The sequence below is a fragment of the Eptatretus burgeri genome, chromosome 6, assembly GCF_056783735.1.
Source record: "Eptatretus burgeri isolate ZD-2024b chromosome 6, Ebu_testis_v1, whole genome shotgun sequence".
NCBI lineage: Eukaryota > Metazoa > Chordata > Myxini > Myxiniformes > Myxinidae > Eptatretus > Eptatretus burgeri.
Window position 1 is genome coordinate 6,508,800 of NC_140966.1, and position 16,678 is coordinate 6,525,477.

General features: G+C 39.2%; 1 protein-coding gene across 1 annotated transcript in view; it reads right to left on the bottom strand.

Moving 5' to 3' along the window:
• Positions 1–16,678, bottom strand: part of LOC147024185 (cytoplasmic phosphatidylinositol transfer protein 1-like) — a 202,391-nt gene that overhangs the window by 96,747 nt on the left and 88,966 nt on the right. Inside the window, exon 7 of the mRNA XM_085883853.1 lies at positions 13,142–13,297. Within this exon, the coding sequence (XP_085739979.1) occupies positions 13,142–13,297 (156 nt within the window). The remainder of the gene's footprint in view (positions 1–13,141; positions 13,298–16,678) is intronic.

A 16,678-nucleotide genomic window follows, 5' to 3' on the forward strand; every position in this document is an offset into this window, starting at 1 on the left:
CTGCTATTAAATATGGATCTCTCAACCAATATTTGTCGACCTTCGTGGATGATGTATTTTTCCAAGCACCGAAGAGAACACTTGCTTTTTCCCTCATATATAAAATATTGTACTTAAGATGTGTTATGGTGCATTCAGTGTTGCTAGATTTTGGGGAATGTTGGCAGTATTTGGGGGGGAGGGGGGGTGTTGATCAGGAATAAAGGAGAGTAATGCTTGAAAAGTCCATGAATTAAAGGAAACCAGTGGCTCTAAATGATGAAATTACGGCACAGCTATATCTTCAACCATCCTAAACCACTTGGAATATTCTTGGTTCTCTGACGATTTGAACCCTCAGAAGATTGTGCACACACTATTGTTCAGATACCCTGAAGTTTGCACTTTTGTAAAATTAGAATGAAGGATTGTTCAAGTGCCTTCTAGTGTTCAGGAGAAATGCCGATTCTACAGCAGTTAGCCAGATCATGAAGGTTTCCATTCATGATGAAATTGAATAAAATTTTGAAAAAAAAAAAATTCTGTCATATATATATATATATATATATATATATATATATATATATATATATATATATATATATATATATATATATATATATATATATATATATATATATATATATATATATCAAAATGTGTGGAGCATGATGAGGGCTTCCCCAATCTCCAATAGTCATAAAGTCCGACACCAAAAGCGGCCCTCCAACAGGGGAGGTCTGAGCCCGGCGACTCTGTCAAACATACAGAGATTGTATGGTCAACACTGTTTAACATCAAACAGAGCCGCCTATCTGGATTTTGGGATTATTTACCCTCATCAGGATGGCACACCATATAAATATCTAACCAATGATGACCACATTCAGCGTTTACACATCAATTGTTGCAGGACTTTATGTCCATTGGAGCACTCGTCATGTTCCACATATTTTGAATTACCCGCCGATCACATCACGTGCCTTCTGGTTGATTGGTTTGCATTCACGGAAACAATCGTCTGGGTGACAGACAAACTGTTGTTCTTTGCAGATTATGCAGTTTTACCACAGATATTATTTATATAATATGAACGCACGCACGCACGCACGCACGCACACACGCACGCACGCACGCACGCGTCGTGCTTCCCCACCTCGGGTTGCTCACCTGCATTTGATTTTTCATTTGTCTCGTTTCTTTCTCAGCCTGGTTTTGACTTAGTGGTTAGGGTGGCGGCTTGGGATCCTCAGGTCCTGAGTTCAAGCCCCGTTTGCCGCTGAATTAATATACCAGGAGGTTGACTCAGCCTGTCATCCTTCTGAGGTCAGCAAAATGAGTACCAGTGTACTGGTAAGGGGGACACTGCATCAGTGGCATAGCTGTGTCCCAACCAATGATGCAACCAGCAAACACAGGCTGCACTCGATAGAGAGTTTTTCTTTTTTCATATTGTTGCAGACCAGGGGATGGGGGAGAGAAGACCACAAGGGGGAAGCTACCTCGGGTTCCCACCAGACTCTCCGGAATCACAGGCCGTTGCACACGAATAACTTCATGATGCTGTGGGTCGCTAATTGACCATGAACGCCAATAACTCAACCACATGACCTCTTGTCATAGATTGGCTCTATTGGGCCCATCTGGCACAACACAGCCTGGAGCTCAACACAGGGTATGAAACAGGACCCTGGCACCGAACGCGTTCCGAGTGCAGTCTGAATGCCAAATAGTAATGCACACCTGCCACCCACCGGTCCCCTCTCATGAGCCCAAATGCACACCCGGGCCCCGTACCAAACACCCAGATCGTCCTTCCCACGACCCCTCCTCGCCACCCGTCTTGCCGTGTTCTGGCGACTGGACCACACAAGTTCATGTTCTGGCGACTGGCCGAGTCTTCAGGCCTATCACCATACGATCAGACAGGTCGATTGGTGGTCTCAGTTTCTTCCACTGCTATTCCGGTATTTCACCCTTTGCCCTCTCCATGTTTCGTCACCACCTCCCCACCCCGCCAGGTATTGGAAGGATGCACATGGTCCACCCTCATAGTTAAACGGCCAAAATTCTGAACCACTGCTGACGCCCACTTATTTGTTTCGGTTTTTCCTCACCTGAGGAACCAACTTCCACACTCTGTTCAATCTCATTCTTTCCTCAAGGTCTTCAAGACAGCTGTTCACCACCATCTCAAATCATTCCCCATCCAAAACCATGACCTTTTCTGCACCAGTCAAAACATCCGCCCACACCTCCCAAAATTTTGACAGCATGGATACACAAGCAACTTGACCTACCCTTCATCGTTACCTGCATCCCTCGTTTGTCCATAAGCATTTATTTTTCTCCCTCTGCCTTGCTGTTGACATCTCTGCCCTCTCCTTCTATTGTTCCTTTTGTTATGTTACGGCCTGATCCATTCAGTAATCTCGCTCTTCCATGAGCCTTGACTGTGGATACAAAAAGGACAGACAGACAAACAGGTGAATACAAAACTTCTGTCCACCTTTGGTGGTTGGGGTAATGAAAGATGGCGGAGAGTTCCACCAAGAATGACCCAATATCAAATTCGAGTTAAAAATAAAATAAAATAAATAAATAAATAAAAATCTGGTTTTGACCCTTGTGACCCCAAGTCAACCAGTCCCTGGGGCATAAACTCAGGTTCAAATAAAAAAAGTGCTACATATTTAATGCATCCCCCAATGTTCATTGCATACACAAAGTTTAATGAAAAATGTTTTAAAATATGCCTGGAATTGCATTTTTTGTTGGTTGACCTTTTGACCCATCCGAGGGTCCCAGGGGCCAGGGGGCCAGGCCAAAAACGATCCTGCTCACACCTTTTTGCCATGTGGTGATCATAGCTATCAAGTTTGGTGAATTTCTGCATGACCGTTTAGGAGATGGCGTGATGGTTGGACAGACGGACAGATGGAGCCGATCACAATACCCCCTCCCCACGCGCCCCCCCCTCGCATTTTTGGCTTGACCATGACGTTGACATAGATGATCCATCACATTTAATTGCAACTGGTATGATGGAGAAAAGAATGTTTGAATGCCAAGAACCACCACAAATTCACAAATGCTTACAACAGAAAGGCCCATCTTGCATGAATCATCATGAATCATGCAAAACGGGTCTGGAAATCCGTGTACACATTTTGTCATTTCCCTGTTCCATCATGTGTCATGTCGACAAGGAGCAACACTTGTTCAGATGAATTGACAGCCATATGTACAAGTCATTTTGCTCACCATTTGATTCAACACAATGACAAAGAGCGAATGCTACGTCAAACAGACAATCGCTTGAGGACATTACATCACATGGAATGCCCGTAAAGCTTTACCACCATGTTGGGCACTGTTATCATTGCGTTCTTCATTATTTTACCAAATTAGACCTTTTTTTTAATACGCAAAAGGAAATTAGGTTTCTTTCTCCATCTGACGAAGGGCTTACAATGTGGAGCTAGTGTTTTTCTAGCTGTCCCTTTTCACTTACTTCGTTTTATTGGAACATTACCTTGGCTCGTTCATTTGATAATCCTGTGCAACCAGAGCAAACAATTTCAGCTATTAGATATTATCACAGCTGTCAATCGTAATGGCAAAATGGGAGCGCACAATCACAAACAGCCCGAACACCACATATAAACTTGTGCTTGCTGAGAATAATCAATAGTGACGTGTTAAAAAAAAACAAAAAAAGAACAAGTACACCGCCCTCCTGCCAAATAAATAAATAAATCCTCTAGCATACGACATTGCCGTGGCGCCTTTGGAGCCCCAGCAATGTTGCCATGCAGCACATGGAGACGGAATTGGGAGGGAGCTGTGCACTTCCAAGGTGAATGTGTACAAATGATACTTACTTGCCTTGCAGCATATGGAGACAGATTTGGACTGAGTGGTGTGCAATAATTTATTGATTCAGTGATTAATTGCCTAATTAAAATAAACAATAGTCGTAAAATAATTGATTTCTCAATCAATTGCCGAATAGCATACCAAAACCACCACCGTTTCATCCGAGCCTATAACTCTTTGAAAATGAATAATTCATTGACCAATTGATTAATCAATAAATCAAAAATACTCTTAATAGTCAAATCACTTGTTCGCCGTCATGTCCAAATATCAGTTTCCAAGCTCAAAAGAGTGCCCGAGATATTGCCCAGATGAGAAAGAAAATAATGAATTAATCGATAAAATGATTAAGTAATCAATCAATTAACTGATTAATCAAAAAATATATATATATTATTATTTCCCTCCCCCCCCCATTTTTCCAAAGCACATCTTCACTTTTGACCCCAAATTTCAGCTTCTTTGCTCAAAGGATGGCCGAGATATCACCCGGACAAACAAACAAACAAACAAACAAACAAACAAGAAAACAGAGTGCACCTTGTACTCCCTTCCTTCGGTGCCCGGCGATGACATCATGCATTGCCTGGATATGGAATTGGGAAGGACCGATGCACAATCATGTATCATACTCGATAGAGCATTGGTGATGCCAAAACTTATGCTGGGTGGTTTGCCATTATCTTCTCAGCATTGGTTGTCTGTCATCTATCCTTTAAATGCCGAGCATCAAGCAAGCAGCACATACCATATATATTTTAGTCTTTGGTACATCTCCAGCCAGGGTGTGAACCACCGACTTCCCAGATTTAGAGCAGATACTAATCATGACACAACTGAATCAACGGCATGTCGTGGGGAAAAAAATTAAACTTCAATCAGCATACCAGCAGATTCCTTTGGTTATCGTGAAAGTTTAACTTGACCTTACATGAGTGGTCCAGGCACTATTTCCTCAAAGGCCCCACCTTATACAAGGAGTTCACACAACACACCACATACAAGGGTTGACAACATATTCTGTTACTGTAAGCCTTGTGGAACATTTCGAGGGTGGGTGCCACATCAGAATGTGGTATCACTTAATTTTTTCTACAGGTCAATGTTTTCTGTTGGGGGTCAGTTCATGTTATGTGTTAGAAATGAGAAATGGTTGGGAGGTACAGTGTCTTTTAAATGACTATCTCTCCAACCATGATTTAAATTTCGAAGCATTATGTACCAATGGATCCAAAAATTCACATTGCATTATTCTTGAGACACTGGAGGACACATGGATGTGTGATACATCACATGACAGATATGGAATACAACTCTGGAGACAATTCTGTCATTTGCAGTTTTCTGTTTTTGCATCCAATAATAATTTGAGTTCTGTTTACCAGATCTTTACAAAATGCAACTTATGTATATTTTTTGAGCAAGAAAGGCTCTTATTCAGATGAAGTCAGCCTGTTAAAGGTGAAAGTCAGTTTTGTTCCCCATCACTAACACAGACAATACATGACAGAAGGAACCCGTTAAAAGGATATAAAGTCTCATTTGCTGACAACTTCCTGTACTCAGATCCATCTTCAACACAAAAATTCACTTTTATTCCCAGAACAGTGGATATTTCATCGAAGTGTTGCTAGTTTTGAAGAATTGTTCTTGTTAGCTAATCTAAAATTGGAATCCCAGACAAGGTATTGTCATCGTGCACCATCCCTCTCCCATTTCAACTTCTCTGGCCAAACCGTTGGACCGATCCGGCTGAAATTTAGCAGCAACGTTCCGTCCCTGACCTGCAATGGGAATTGCAAAGCTCTTTCCAGTCATGTGACTTGGTCCATCAAAATGGTGGATTTAGTAAATTCCTTCAAAAATCTTCTTCTCCAGACCCACCAGTCAGAATTCTACTAAATTTTGGTGAGAACATTAAGCCAGGGCCCAAATGAGCTACAGGTCCAGTGGTCATCTTTTTTCTTTTCTTTTTTTAAATTACAGAAGACGAAGTGACCAGTCTAGGTTGATGTAGACGTATCTACCTTGGTGTCAGTCCTTTGTTATTCTAGCATGATGTATTATGCCTCCGATGTTCTAATGAATGACAACTGTATAACTCTGTGTTGCAGATATGACGGAGAGACATGGCCAGTAGGGACAGATGATGAAGCCAACGACAATTCCTGCAGCCTTCCTGTTCTGCCAACAAAACAAAGAAAAATAGCATATTTTGACAAGATGCCCAAAAGGTACTTCAAAAGGCCAAAAAGTCTTCCGTAGAGATACTTATTTCTGCCCTTCAGTATAAGATGATGTGACTGCTGCCAGATTTAGAGACACCACAAACTATAGAAGTACTGTATACTTGTGCTCAAATTGCTAGAAGACAACCTGAACCTCATTCAATCTCCTTATCCTTCTGAAGCGACAAGATCTTGGGAGTTTGTGGAGGCTTCAAAGATGGGGGGAAAGTGCATGGACATCACCAAAAGCAAGTGAGACATTATCCAGGCACTGGCATCTGATTATGAGGAGGCCGACACCAAAATATTGCTGCATGCCAGGCATGCAATCTCTGAAACCAACAGGCATGTAGTTACGAGCAGTACGAGTTCTAAGCCAATCCCAGACCCAACAAATTGATAACCAAGACTCTTTAGAACCTCAAGATACCTTTTAAACCCATAATACCATATAAAACCCCCCAGAAAAACTTTAATATCATTTAAGAGCTCGAAGACACCATAATCACCCCATGCAGCCTGATTACATCCGCCCTCCATCGGGAGACAGGTGTCTGTCACAGCACTTTTTTATTATTATTTCCTTCCATGCGGTGAGATAATATAATTAGCTAATTAACTCAAAATGTAATCTATGTTTATATGCCAATTACATATCGCAAGATTCATCATCGATGTTTCTTCGTTATATAATTTTAACCTCTTAGTGTCATTAACGCCCTCTTGCTTTGAAGAATGGGAAAGAAAGGAAGAGGGGAGGGCAAAGAGTTGGGGTGTGGCAGGGTGGATAGTCTTTTGTCCTTTTCCTCTTTTAGTCCTTTTTGATACTTTGGACCCCTGTGAACCACTTTAGAGCCCTAAGACCCTTCAGAACCATGTAGAACCCTTTAAGACCCTTTAGAACCATGAAAAGATCCGAAGAACCTCCATCACCTAATGCAGCCCGACTATGAACGTCCACCACCAGGAGACAAGCGTCCGTCTCACTTGGGACTATTTATTATTATTGTATGGTAGCAGAAACCCTTTAGAATGAAGCATGATGTTGAAACTTAGCAACTTTTTTATATGGATCATAGGATAGAAGGAATGGAAATAAACCTTGCACAATAAAGTAACTAATTAATCATTCATTTCCTGCATAGGACATCATTGTTTTGTAATGCAAGCAGTACTGGAACCAGCCATACCTATAAATGCAGCTGTACCTATCAACCCCCATGCGATTGATTCTAGCTCTTCCACGAGCCTCGATCATGTTGGGGAAAAAAAAATGGCAAACTTATCTGAATTCAGAGGCAATCTGGGACCCAGCAAAATTTTGCCAAAATTACTGAGCCAGATCCAAACAGAGTCTCGGCACTAATTTGTCACCTATAAAATCAGTATTCATCTTGAAGATAATAACTCTCAAGGCCCATACGTACACAAGACAATCGAGTGTCGATTTAAAGTCGAACGAACAATAATATTTGATGTGCAAAGTTACAAGAGTCCAGTTCCCTTACTCGTCACCAACTGGTTTCACCGGAGGAGACGATAGGTTTGCTCTCCGTCTGTTTGTCTGTCAGTCCCACCTGTGGTTTTTCAGACACCCACCCCCCCACCCCTCCCCATACCCTTCAACATATTCAACTGAAACTTGGTACACGGCTGTATTATGATGTTACAGAACAAGTTCAAGTTTGCCCCTGCGATGGTTGGTGACTAACAATATCATCGGTGATTCTGTTGATTTTCATGAAGAGTGAAGAAAAACGATTCACTTAATCTATCACAGTGAACACCGTATTTACTTAATCTATCACAGTGAACACCGTATTTACTTAATCTATCACAGTGAACACCGTATTTACTTAATCTATCACAGTGAACACCGTATTTACTTAATCTATCACAGTGAACACCGTATTTACTTAATCTATCACAGTGAACACCGTATTTACTTAATCTATCACAGTGAACACCGTATTTACTTAATCTATCACAGTGAACACCGTATTTACTTAATCTATCACAGTGAACACCGTATTTACTTAATCTATCACAGTACATACCGTATTTACTTGATCTAACAGTGAACACCGTATTTACTTGATCTATCACAGTGAACACCGTATTTACTTGATCTATCACAGTGAACACCGTATTTACTTGATCTATCACAGTGAACACTGTCTTTACTTGATCTATCACAGTGAACACCGTCTTTACTTGATCTATCACAGTGAACACTGACTTTACTTGATCTATCACAGTGAACACAGACTTTACTTGATCTATCACAGTGAACACAGACTTTACTTGATCTATCACAGTGAACACCGTCTTTACTTGATCTATCACAGTGAACACTGACTTTACTTGATCTATCACAGTGAACACCGTCTTTACTTGATCTATCACAGTGAACACTGACTTTACTTGATCTATCACAGTGAACACTGACTTTACTTGATCTATCACAGTGAACACAGACTTTACTTGATCTATCACAGTGAACAGCGTATTTACTTGATCTATCATAGTGAACACCGTCTTTACTTGATCTATCACAGTGAACACCGTCTTTACTTGATCTATCACAGTGAACACTGACTTTACTTGATCTATCACAGTGAACACAGACTTTACTTGATCTATCACAGTGAACACAGACTTTACTTGATCTATCACAGTGAACACCGTCTTTACTTGATCTATCACAGTGAACACTGACTTTACTTGATCTATCACAGTGAACACCGTCTTTACTTGATCTATCACAGTGAACACTGACTTTACTTGATCTATCACAGTGAACACTGACTTTACTTGATCTATCACAGTGAACACTGACTTTACTTGATCTATCACAGTGAACAGCGTATTTACTTGATCTATCACAGTGAACACCGTCTTTACTTGATCTATCACAGTGAACACCGTCTTTACTTGATCTATCACAGTGAACACCGTCTTTACTTGATCCATCATAGTGAACACCGTATTTACTTGATCCATCATAGTGAACACCGTATTTACTTGATCTATCATAGTGAACAATGTATTTACTTGATCTATCACAGTGAACACCGTATTTACTTGATCTAACAGTGAACACCATATTTACTGGATCCAACAGTGAACACCGTATTTACTTGATCCAACAGTGAACACCGTATTTACTTGATCCAACAGTGAACACCGTATTTACTTGATCCAACAGTGAACACCGTATTTACTTGATCCAACAGTGAACACCGTATTTACTATATCTAACAGTGAACACCGTATTTACTAGATCTAACAGTGAACACCGTATTTACTTGATCTAACAGTGAACACCGTATTTACTTGATCCAACAGTGAACACCGTATTTACTTGATCCAACAGTGAACACCGTATTTACTAGATCAAACAGTGAACACCGTATTTACTTGATCTATCATAGTGAACACCGTATTTACTTGACCTATCACAGTGAACACCGTATTAACTTGATCTAACAGTGAACACCGTATTTACTTGATCTAACAGTGAACACCGTATTTACTAGATCTAACAGTGAACACCATATTTACTAGATCTAACAGTGAATACCGTATTTACTAGATCTAACAGTGAACACCGTATTTACTTGATCCAACAGTGAACACCGTATTTACTTGATCCAACAGTGAACACCGTATTTACTAGATCAAACAGTGAACACCGTATTTACTTGATCTATCATAGTGAACACCGTATTTACTTGACCTATCACAGTGAACACCGTATTTACTTGATCTAACAGTGAACACCGTATTTACTAGATCTAACAGTGAACACCGTATTTACTAGATCTAACAGTGAATACCGTATTTACTAGATCTAACAGTGAACACCGTATTTACTAGATCTAACAGTGAATACCGTATTTACTAGATCTAACAGTGAATACCGTATTTACTAGATCTAACAGTGAATACCGTATTTACTAGATCTAACAGTGAATACCGTATTTACTTGATCCAACTGTGAACACCATATTTACTAGATCCAACAGTGAATACCGTATTTACTAGATCTAACAGTGAATACCGTATTTACTAGATCTAACAGTGAATACCGTATTTACTAGATCTAACAGTGAATACCGTATTTACTAGATCTAACAGTGAATACCGTATTTACTAGATCTAACAGTGAACACCGTATTTACTAGATCTAACAGTGAACACCGTATTTACTAGATCTAACAGTGAACACCGTATTTACTTGATCTAACAGTGAACACCGTATTTACTTGATCTAACAGTGAACACCGTATTTACTTGATCTAACAGTGAACACCGTATTTACTTGATCCAACAGTGAACACCGTATTTACTTGATCCAACAGTGAACACCGTATTTACTTGATCTAACAGTGAACACCGTATTTACTTGATCTAACAGTGAACACCGTATTTACTTGATCTAACAGTGAACACCGTATTTACTAGATCTAACAGTGAATACCGTATTTACTAGATCTAACAGTGAACACCGTATTTACTAGATCTAACAGTGATCACCGTATTTACTTGATCTAACAGTGAACACTGTATTTACTTGACCTATCACAATGAACACCGTATTTACTTGATCTAACAGTGAACACCGTATTTACTTGATCTAACAGTGAACACCGTATTTACTTGATCTAACATAGTGAACACCGTATTTACTTGATCTAACAGTGAACACCGTATTTACTTGATTGCAGAATATAACTACACTTGATTAAACATATGTGACACTTCATTAAATCTTACTTATAATATAATTTAATCTTATAATTTAATCAGCAAACACCGACATGTCTGATGTTTAGGGCCAAAAGAAAACCAAGATGGTGGCCATATTATTTTCCTGGGTGCCATAAAGGTTGGAGTAAAGTGACAAATGTGGGTGGGGTCCAGAAGTTGTACGACCAATGGATGCACATTTCAAAAATCGAACCCAACAAGAACAGCAGCAGCAATGCGGAGTCCTTGTAGACATGTGACATGCCGCAGGTAAAAATTCCCACTCCTCTACACAGAGGCACAATCAGGACAAATTCAGAGCCAAAGTAGTGCTCAACTAAAAGTCAGTTTTGCAATTCGTGTTCAAAAATATAACATTCAATTAAAATTGAACCTCAAAACATTCAAAAACTCTAGTGAACCTTATATCTTATTCATTAAATATGGCAACAGTGCTGACAGTTATAGTTTTTCTCCAACATTTTTTTTGGAGGGGGGGGGGATGGAAATCACTTAAAACATGTAGAAATGCAAAAAAAAAATTTCATTTTTTGGGGGGGGGGGTAATTTTTTTTGGGGGGGGGTTGGAAATCACTTAAAACATGTAGATATACAAAAAAAAAATTTTCTCTAACAATTTGGGGGGGGGTTGGAAATCACTTAAAACATGCAGAAATGCAAAAAAAAAAAATTCTCTAAATTTTTTGGGGGGGGGGACCGAGTCCAAAATTTAATGGCATGATCCTTGGACCATCCCTAACCCCCCCACCAAGTTTCGTCGAAATCCGTTGGAGTTTTTTTCCGTAATACTGTTCACAAACAAACAAACAAACAGAAAGGGGTGAAAACAGTAACCTCCATCCATCTTCGAAGATGGCGGAGGTTAAAAAACATAAATAAACCAATGTCACCCTCAGGGTGACCCGTATCTTGCCAAAAGGTGACCACGTGTGACTTCTTTAAGGTCACACTGAGGTGAGCAGAGCTGCTATCCACCAGGAGCGACTCCTTGAGGAATATCTGCCTACGAGAGATTCCGATGAGAATCGTTCTACAGAGTAAGCATGAAAAATATGCTTTTGCCTCATAACGTCACCAAATGACATCATAATGTCTCAAGCTTGACATATCTAGAAAGCACTCAGAGGTGTTCAATTTGAGGTACTACACGATATGGTTCCTAAAACTTGAAAATTTGACCTTGGGGTCAAATATGTTTGACCTGAGGCGCTAACCATGAAGGTCAAGGCCAATCGCCACCAAAAATTAATCAGCTGAGTGCCAGACCATGAACTATATTCCCATGAAGTTTGAAGATGATCCGATCAAAATTACTCAAAAATAAGGGCTTCGTCGATTCCCCTGATTTGCGACAAAGTGACCTTGACATTTGACCTTGATCTTCAAAATTTTATGCGTTGAAAGGGACCTCTATAGGTCTCTGATATGTGAAGTTACAAAAATTTCCAATGATAACTGTGCTCTGCAGAGTGATTTATACGTGATTACAGACAAAAAAAAATAAAAAAATAAAAAAAAATATGAAGGTCAAGGCCAATCGCCACGAAAAATTAATCAGCTGAGCGCCAGACCATGAACTATATTCCCATGAAGTTTGAAGACGATCCGATCAAAATTACTCAAAAAATAAGGGTTTCGTCGACTCCCCTGATTTGCGCCAAAGTGACCTTGACCTTTGACCTTCAAAATTTTGTGCACTGAAAGGGACCTCTATAGGCCTCTGATATGCGAAGTTACAAAAATTTCCGATGATAACTGTGCTCTGCAGAATTTTTTATACGTGATTACAGACAAACAAACAAACAAACAAACAAACAAACAAAAAAAACATACAAGCTGACTTGCATATCTTGCAAAAACTTCGTTTTGGCAAGATAATAAATCATGAAAAGAAAAAAAAAACAAAAGTGTACATTTTAGTCATTAGTATTGTCCATAAAGGTTTGATAAAAGATCAAATGGGAAAAATGGTGATGGCCTGACAGACACACTGAATAAGTTAAATGATGAATAAATAAACAAACACTGAAGCAATGACAAAACCCAGGTGGCATCACAGCTGATGGGCTAATAAGGCCCATTTCTACTTACTGTGAATTTGCCCTTTAACATTTTGACCCAATTATTAATTAGTCTTCTCCATATCCTTATAAGGTTTTGTTGAAAATTTGATGACAAAAGCTCAAATGGTGAAATTGAAGTTGACCGACAGGCAGACAGAGATACACAAGCGATTGAAAAACCTCGTCTCCCGCTGTGCGGGCGGAGGGGATAATTATCACCTTATGTACAAACTGTTCAACACGAGTTTGCAGACCCCAAACTTCAAACTTGACTGTAGTGAGCTTGTAGGAGCACATTATAGGGGTAAACGTGTCCCGCCAACCCTCACACAGAGGCCCCCGTTGAGTCTTCCATGACTGAAATTTGCGTGGGTCCTGCCAAAAAAAAGAAAATTAGATATTACATGTCTGTGTACACATCTTTCTTCGATAATTAAAGGAGGTGGAAACGGGATTAGATAATGAGGGGTGAAAATTGAAAAAAATAAGAAAAGCAAGGAGAGGTAGTGGTATATAAGAAAGATTGTGGGGGGGGGGGGTGGGAGGACAGAAAAACACCAATACCTATACATCATACAACAACAGGGAAGGGAGAGGGAATGCTCTTATGGCAAGGGAAATGGGGAATGGGGAATCAAAGATTTGTATGCCATACTCAAACTACAAATATAATGGGAAACAAGAAAAAGAGCAATCAGAGATTGCAGACCCTCACCAGGACTTGTTTTGTGTGGTGCATTTTGTGTACAGGTGTGTTATGTAATTAATGAGACAATTAGAACTGCCACTTTATAACTACTGGCAGTGATGACTGGGTACCAAGATCTCACTTTGATGCAACACCACTTTCATCAGACACTTGACTCTGACCCATGATGTTTATTATTATTCAATTGAATTCAGAATGGGATAAAATAAATTCAATTCACATCAAATGGAAGACCAAATAGGTACAGTTTTGCAGTGGAATCATCAGAAGGAAACCGAACAAGCAAAAAGCAAAGATGAAGTCATCAGGAAGACCCTGGATAGGATTCGCATTTCAGCTACTACTCCACTACCCTCAAATTTATCCAGGCACAGCCAAGTGAGCCTTATTCAAAAAATAATTAATGAATTATAAACATTAAAAAAAAATAATAACCCACATCAAAAAAACAAATAATTCTGGATGCTAGACCATGCGACCGATCAGGTTGAAATTTAAAACCTGTATTCCCTATCATTACGAGATCATAATTGTGAAGTTTCATGTCGATTGATGAAGCGGTTCAAGAGAAATTTTTTTTTTAAGATTTTCGCTCAATCCAATATGGCTGCCAGACAATGTGACCTATCAATTATTTTAAAACATCCTGGTATCCTTAAGACTTGGGGAACATTTGTGTGAAATTTCCCCTTGATCTGTCCAGTGTTCTTGAGAAGCTTTTAATAGGTCTCAGGGTAAATCCAATATGGCTGCCAACCATGTGGCTTATCACATAAATGTGTGGGAACATTTCATTCCTCATGGAGAGGTGGTCATACATGTAAAGTTTCACCGTGATCTGATCAGCTGTGTCAGAGAAGATATTTGAAGGTTTTATTTTGTCAAAAACAATATGGCTGCTTAACCACATGATTGATAACATCAATTTTTTTTTTCTGTGGACCAATTTATCGCGAAAATTCATACTTATCGGATGTAGCGTTATATGTATATTTTTCATGATGTCATAATAGACACCGATGACATCATTAAAGAAAAAAAAAATCACATTCCCCATGAGTACTTGCCATGTGCCAAGTTTCAAATTTTCCTTGGTGCGGTTTTAAAGATGCAAAAGTCCAAAGTTTTTCCTTTTTTCCAATATGGCTATCACACCCCATGACCTATGATGTCATAATTATCATCAAAATATTCTGCACGAGTGGTCGCTCCTTTACTGAAAATTTTTTGTCGATCCGACAAGGGAATGTAGAGAACAAAACTCAAGTTCTGTGTGGACAAACAAACAAGAAAATGATGTTGTGCAGAGCACGATACTTGCAAAATCCACCCCCTCTCCAAAGATTGCCATGGATACATCAAATTGTCCATTTCATCAAGATTAAAATTTCCAGTCTTAATCAAAGCTCAAGTCAATCGGATGAAAATTGATTCTTTTTCAGATTGAAATTGATGATTTTAGAAATTCGACCTCAGTTGACCTTTGACTTTTAATAGTTGGTTTCCAAATGCAGTGATACAATATGGAAATTGTTGAAACTTTAAGTCAATTGAACGAAAAATGAAGATTTTAGAAATATGACCGAAAAAAATCAATGGGCTTCTCAGGTGAGACGACCTTTACAGCTTCATAAAGTTTCATGACGGTCGGTTTGGAATGGTGACCTCTTCTGATTAACAAACTTACAAACAAACAGACAGAATAACAAAATCAAATGACCAATATACTATAAAAATCATCGATTTTGCAAGTAACAAACAAAGACAAACAAACATACCGACAAACAGATGCAAATGCATAACCCTATCTTCAGGTAAGGGTAAAAAGTAGACAAGAGCAAATCATATGTAACAAGAAAAAGAGCAATGAGAGACTGCAGACCCTCACCAGGACTTATTTTGTGTGGTCTGCTGTGTGGCATTTGTGTACTGGTGCGTTACGTAATGAAGAGACATAATTAGAACAACCACTTTATAACTGCTGACAGTGATAACCGGGTACCAAGACGTCCCGCTTTGATGCAACCCCGTTTCGAATGGACATCTGACCCTGACCCTTGACGTTTTTTTTAGTTTATTATTATTCAATTTAATCCAGAATAGGATTAAATTAAATTCAAATCAAATGAAAGACCAAATAGATACAGTCCTGCAATTGAGTCATCAGAAGGAACCTGAACAAGCAAAAAGCAAAGATGAAGTCATCAGGAGGAACCTGGATAGGATTCGCATTTCAGCTGCTACTCCTCTACCCTCAAACTCATCCAGGCACAGCCAAGTGAGCCTTGTTTAAAAAAAAAAAGCGAAAATAAAAAACCCCAGATCAAAAAATCAAATAATTATGGCTGTCAGACCATGTGCCCAATGAAGTTGAAATAAAGTTAAAATCTGTATTCCCCATCAGAACGAGATCATAATTGTGAAGTTTCACGTCAATTGATGAAGCGGTCCGAGAGAAAACAATATTTAATACTTTTCTTCAATCCAATGAGGCTGCCAAACCATGTGATCTATGACATCATATGTATAAACCTTTTGTTCCTCATGGATAGGTGGTCATACATGAAAAGTTTTGCCTCAATGTGCTTTGCCACTTCAGAGATGATTTTTAAGGTTTAAAAAAATTAAAATAATAAAAGAATATGGCTGCTGAAACACATGACTGATGACATCATCAATTTTTTTTTTCTGTGAACCATTTTATTTACTTCTCCCCCCCCCCACCCCACCACCTCCCCAAGATGCCCCTCAAGTTTTTATATTGATTAGATGTAGTGTTCTACACATGCAATTATGACATCATAACAAAAGCACCAATGAGGTGATCACAAAAAATATAAAAAAAAAAAAAAATCATTCCCCATGAGGAGTACTTGCCCTGTGCAAAGTTTAAACTTGGTGCAGTTTCAGAGATAGAGGCCCAAAGTTTTACCGTTTTCCAACATGACTGCCACACCACGTGACCAATATCATAATCATCATTAAAACATTCCACATGAGTATTTGCAGCTATGGTGAAAATGTTCTAAATCCGACAAGCGGTTGCA